The sequence below is a fragment of the Paramisgurnus dabryanus genome, chromosome 16 (assembly GCF_030506205.2).
Source record: "Paramisgurnus dabryanus chromosome 16, PD_genome_1.1, whole genome shotgun sequence".
In the NCBI taxonomy this organism is placed as follows: Eukaryota; Metazoa; Chordata; class Actinopteri; order Cypriniformes; family Cobitidae; genus Paramisgurnus; species Paramisgurnus dabryanus.
Window position 1 is genome coordinate 27,685,254 of NC_133352.1, and position 6,169 is coordinate 27,691,422.

Here is a 6,169-nt window from a genome sequence, read left to right on the forward strand (position 1 = left end):
CATTTATTGTTTAACAATATACAAATTTTAATTTCAAAATACATTTTATAACAGAAATGATAATGGGAAATTCTCATGTACATTTTAGAAACCGTCAGTAGGCTAAATCACTGGAATAAAAAAACTTCATCTCAAGCGCATTCATCATTCTCAACCATCAGAAACAAAAATGTACATAGTGAAGACCAGGAGTTGGTGCAGTATTCATCTGCCAGTTTCAGCCTATCCACCCGACCAGGGCACGGATTATTTACCACCACCATCGGGGAACCGGACAACGGTGACTGGACTGCGGAACGCGCACGCATCATCCGGAAGTGCGCTTCCTCAGGTGCGGTCCTGCACACGCGCGCTTTAACCAGCGCCGTGGAATCACGGCATAATCTTTTCTGCTTCTTCAACGACCTGGTGATCTGCTTCCAGTATACTTTAGTGTTGGATGAGTATTGCAGACAGGAGGAGGGCTTCCCTACATACTCGCACTCGAAACCATTTCCAGCGTTTTTGCAAGTGACTCCCAAAATAAACCTGTCACCCTTGCGTGCTGCGACCCACGTGCAATTCGTTCCTTCCCTCAAAGAAAATCTTCCTTTTGGAACAAAATTATCCTGCTTTTCTCCTCTCCTTTTCTCGCCAGGTGGTCGTGCCTTCTTCTCTTTGCCTATGACGCCGTCCGCCTGTAGGAAATGTGTCGCGACGCAGGCAAACACCAGAACGACAGCGACTTCTTTTACGCGCATCATTTACGAATTATTTTTTCAAAGTGCAACGAAAAATAAATGTGACGTGTGGTCACAAAAAGTTGCTTTAATTAGCGCTGGCCAAGGTCAACCGCAACAAAATAATACAAAATAATGAAGCCTAACTAACTATTGTTATAACTTTTGACTGTCTAACATAACTATTGTGGTTGAAGTAAGCCGTTTAACAGATACGATCCCGTGCAAGCCATTTATAAGGATAGCGCATCTCGCTCGTGCACGCGGCCACACGCCTCCCAGCTTTCACATTACATTCACGTGCTTTTAACACACATTTGAAAAAAAAAATAGAAGCGTGTAGGCTACTTTAGTACTTTCTTGAGTTAACCGTAGTAAATTTTAATATACTGTAGCATATATTATGCATACTACATTATTGGTGTATAAACCGTCTAATACTGTAACATGCTTCAATATTTACTATGGTAGCATCTATAATTTTAACTTCAGTTTACTATAGTAGTAAATACTGAAGTATGGGCTATAATATTTTCCATGTGTGAATTCGTGTTTTAATTGGTTGATGAACGAATTGTTATTGTGATGAATTGCGATTGTGATATATAAATCAACCAATATAGATAGCAAAAAAAGTGTTTTTGGAGAGTGTGATTTTGATGATAGTTGTTTGTACAATATATAATTTACAAAAAAAACAACGATAAAATAATGTTAAAATAACGATAAATGTTTCGTGGTAACATTTTGTATAGAAAATGAATTGTTTTATCCTTACAAATCTGTTTACTTAGGGTTGTCTTATATACACTCTTTTTAACACAATAGCGCCTCCTGCTGCACTCTTATGAAATCAACATCAGACAAAGCAAATTTATTACAACCAAAATGCAATTTATTCACACATTATTCACACGTGATATATGCGAGACAGTTTTGTGTTACTTCATAGTGCAGTAAAAAAGGTTGATAAAAAAAAATGAAAAAACTAAATATATATATATATATATATATATATATATATTATTTTTATTTATATTATTTAAGGATATATATATATAAATTGATAAGAACAAAGTTAATAAATGCTATAGAAATATTGTTTATTGTTAGTTTGTGCTAATTCATTCATTTTCTAATGTTAACAAATATAACCCCATTGTTTTCAAAATACTGATCCAAACTGTAACAATTCAGCAATTATGAACACATAGCATATATTAGGAAATACTAATAATACAATTGATTGTTTTACACAAATATACAATTTAAGTGCAACATAATGTCATGTTATATTGAATTACCCTGAATTCATAGAGACACACATAGTTTGTCTTCATCCATCCAGCCCTTTACATTTGCTTTACACCAGACACTTCAGTGGGGTTTGTTGTCTGAGAGATATGAGAGATGGTAGATACAGATGTTTTAGATCAATTAATAAATATACAAATTTAGTTTGAGGTATTCAAAACATAAGTCCTACCTTTTAGTTTTTGAACCACCCTATGAAGTAGGAACACACACGCTGAAAGGAGCGCCAGCAGTAGTACTGGGCAAGTTTCTGAGCTTCACTCAGGGGTACTGGATCGGTTGGCATTGGCAGAGTTGGCGTGGGTGTCATCATTTGCGTTCTGTATTGAAATGGTTTGACTTGATTTGTGCCCTTAGTTCTGGATGCTTGGAGCTGTGGTTTCGCAGGCTTTGCTCTTTGCTTGGGTCTAGCAAAGGTTGGTCTGAGAGGCCTGTCCATTGGCATGGCATCAGATGAGGATGAGGTTGCGAAGACCATCTGGGCCTCATCAGATGCTTTCTTGCACATCAGAGGTTTAATGACGCTCTGACCCTGGCAGGCGTTCTGCAGCTTGCGGAGACCCCACATGATCTGGGTGAAATAATGCCGTGGATTTTTGTTGTAGTTGCGGCAGACGTAAGGTTTTCCCTTATACTCGCACCAGTAATGTGTCTGTCCATGGCACACGATGCGTAGTATTGTCAGATCTTGTTGTCCTGTCACTTTCATGAAGCAGTTGTCTTTTGTGCGCTTGGTAGCGAACCGGATCGGGTTTTCCCAAATGCTCTCCCTGTCATCTGCATTGTGATCCTGAGCCACAGCAGCCCAGAGGCAGCATAGCAGGAGCGTGCTTGTGACTTTCCACATGTTGTGAGGAATTAACTTTGGCAGAAAAATGCATGCAGGGTTGGACTCCTCACCCTATTTAAGGTCTTTGCTTAACATTAAGTTGTGGGTTATGGGCATTGGTCATCTGGCGTTTGTCAAAAGTTGGCACACATATGAAACCAGTTGGGAGTAACCTTCAGCAATGTTGGGCAAAACATGGAGTGTCCCTTTACACACCCAATTCTGGAAGCTTCTAACTATATGTTACATCATTCAAAAGAGTACACCACAACTTTATATATTTACCACTCACATTTGATTTGTGTTTATGATCTTTTGTTGAGTTGAAAACAAACCCTCCCTTCTCTCCATTAACACAAAGTCAACAAGAGAATTTAAAGAGCACCTATTACACTGCTAGGCACTTATTTTGACAAGATACGTGATGCACACAGGATCTCTCGACGCGCAGAACACATATTTTGAAAAAAAAGAACCACACACACGACACTCCGAACACTTATTTTGAATTAGCGCCCCTCGGATGAGCAGTCACAAGCCGCCACTGTTATTTTGTGTATAATACAATGTGTTTGCGTGGTTTATGGTTCAAAAACGCATTATTTTCCACATAACCTATTATTGTTGCTGCACTATACCCTGTCTCACTGAATCGTGTTGATTTTGTACAAAACTCATTGTTCTGAAAGGCGCAGTGTCCTCCAAATGGCCAGCTAACCAAAATGTTGTCATTGGCCTGAATACCTCTGACATCAGCAAGAAATGTGAAGCTCCTTACCATGTTTGGAAGATTAGCTCCCAATGCAATACTGACAGTAGTTAATATGATCTCTATACACTGCAAAAAAATATTTCTTACTTTTTTTGTCTTAAATTAAGATGCATTTTCTTGATGAGAAAGATGACCTAAGAAAATATGTTTAGTTTAAGAAAAAAAAAACATACAATTTAAGTAAATTTAAGCTTAAAACAAGCAGAAAAAAATCTGCCAATGGGGTAAGTAAAAAAATCGTAAACTTTTTCCTTACAAACTTATTTCAAGAAAAATGAAAGAAAAAATTCCCCTTTAAGGAAATAAGTATTTATTAAAGGAACCCTTAAATAGTCCACTTTTTAATGCATGACCTAAAGAAAAGTCATTTCGGATTTAAAGAGGAACTATATTGTATGGCGGAACAGCACTTTTGGGAGTACTTCGACTCGGCGCAGTAACACCCTCCCTCTCCCATTATGAGAGGGAGAATGGGAGTGGATTTTTAAGGCGAGTTGAAGTACTCCCAAAAGTGCTGTTCCGCCATACAATATAGTTCCTCTTTTAAATCTGCTTAGAAAAGCGCTACGTTTTATTTTGTACCACCAAACTTGCTCGTATAACTACTCGTCTTAAATTGGAAAAACGTTGATGTGTTTGGTCACTTCTAACTTTATCTCTGAGTGGTACCATTGACTGAATGGGGCTAAGCTAAATGCTATCGAAGTGTCGCAGCGCGCCGCAGCGCTTACGTGCACGCACACAGATGATAGAGGGATGTTTCAACTCTTCTTAGTTAAGGTAATAACATAGTTTCCCTTTCGAGGAACTCGAGCTGCGTCGCCATAGCAACGCTTTGGGGAACGCCTCGGCGTGACTAATCTGAAGCACGTGTAAAACATAATCAATAATTTGATGATTGGATACTGACCGTGATGCCGTGCGGACCAGGGGTATAAGGAGGCATCCCACACAAACACACTCGCTTTTAGTGCCTCAGCAAGTGACTACGTGTATGTTTGCATAAATCTGAAGTGTGTTTAAGAAGTTCAAGTATGTGTATCTCCCTGTCAGCGCGATATCACAGACAAGGATACACATGTATATGTGTCTTCGAGCGCAGCACGCACAGTTGGCTTTTGAGGAAACTGGCTGTGTGCACTGTGAGCATTCCCGTGCACGTGTTGCGCTCCAGCTTCGCGCTTAGAGAAGGATATCTCAGGCTCGCGCCCTCACGGATCCGGTCCCGCTTCTGTCGAGGCAGAGCGGTGACTGCACTCATGCGTGCAGGCGGCGGTATCCCCGCCTACACCCGTGACATCTGTCTCTCGCTCTCTAGGAAGCTTGGGTTCGCGGCTGCGATCCCGCTTCTCAGTGGCGGTTGCACTCGTGGGAGTCGCCATATGATTTCGCGCAGGCGGCGGTATCTCCGCCTGCACGTGAAGTCCCTCTCTCTCACTCGCCGGATCGGGAAGGCGCCCTGCGTGAGAGCCATATATTTTCAGCTGTCTTTCTCCGGAGAGATGGATCATCTTCATAATCCGCCTACTGTTTAAGGCTAAACGTGCAGTTTCCACGTGAAGCCTCCTCTTTTTACAGTATGAAGGTATTATATATACATACGTTTTTACACCTGTATGTGTAGGCTATGTATGTATATCTGCCTGTCACAGCCTGGCTGAGCCTGCATGAGCTGTTTGTCATTGTTTGATGAGTCAAACAGTGATTTTGTGTCTATGCTGTGTGTTGCTTGTGCAGCTGTGCACAGCATTTATTCTCCTGATCGGCCACTGGTGCGCCATATTCAGATAATGATTTTGTGTGTTACGATTCGAGATCCTCATCTGCTGAGGCGGGTGACGTTTTCGTTCGTGGCACTCACTTTCTTATTGAAGCAAAGCAGCTCACACCTCATTTATGGTGCCTGCTTCCCTTTGGTGCGTAGTACGACAGGCAGCCCCCATTAACCTTCACCTGCATACAGCTGGCTCCAGTAGTGGAGCATGGCTACATTCTTGTGCAGGAGGCTGTAGAACCTCCACATGAGAAATGACAGCTTACAGCCTTTACTTTAATGTTCCAAAAGTAGGGGAATCGTTCAGTGATGCGGCTCAGTTCTATGCTGTTACTGAAACCGATTGTGATGCAATCAGATCCGAGGACTGATTCCTTACATTAGAGCTTATGTCTCCATTCAACATGGGGGGGGGGGGTTCCCGAGGGGAAACCCGTCTCGCATGATCAAAGTCGCGCACCGTTGTTTGCGTGCTCTGGTAACAGGAAGAAAGCCATGGCTTCTGTCCCAAGGTCCTGTGTTGGGTGCGCGTTGTCGATGTGTGGCGCTGACAACAGACGCATCCCTCACAGGTTGTTGCGATTATGGAAAGCCAAAAGGATCAAAATCGCATCATCGGATATGGCACTGAAATTGCCTTGGAAATATGGTGGTATGGGTTGGACTCCCATTTCCTTCCAGACCTGATGAGCCATCATGTGCTTGTCCAGATAGACATCACATCAGTGGTTGATTAATAGATTATTAAGGAGATCTGCTAT

The 6,169-nt window shown here is 41.5% G+C and overlaps 2 protein-coding genes across 2 annotated transcripts; both read right to left on the minus strand.

The window, feature by feature from the left end:
• Positions 1-1,147, minus strand: LOC135752226 (fibroblast growth factor-binding protein 1). The gene has a single exon (XM_065270643.2). The coding sequence runs from the start codon at positions 741-743 to the stop codon at positions 132-134; it is 612 nt and encodes a 203-aa protein (XP_065126715.1). The 5' UTR covers positions 744-1,147; the 3' UTR covers positions 1-131.
• A 593-nt stretch (positions 1,148-1,740) lies between these two features.
• Positions 1,741-3,566, minus strand: fgfbp2a (fibroblast growth factor binding protein 2a). Its single transcript, XM_065270655.2, has 2 exons — positions 2,206-3,566; positions 1,741-2,113 (listed from the first exon to the last, which is right to left on the minus strand). The coding sequence occupies exon 1, from the start codon at positions 2,878-2,880 to the stop codon at positions 2,209-2,211; it is 672 nt and encodes a 223-aa protein (XP_065126727.2). The 5' UTR covers positions 2,881-3,566; the 3' UTR covers positions 1,741-2,113; positions 2,206-2,208.
• Between the last annotated feature and the right edge of the window lie 2,603 nt (positions 3,567-6,169).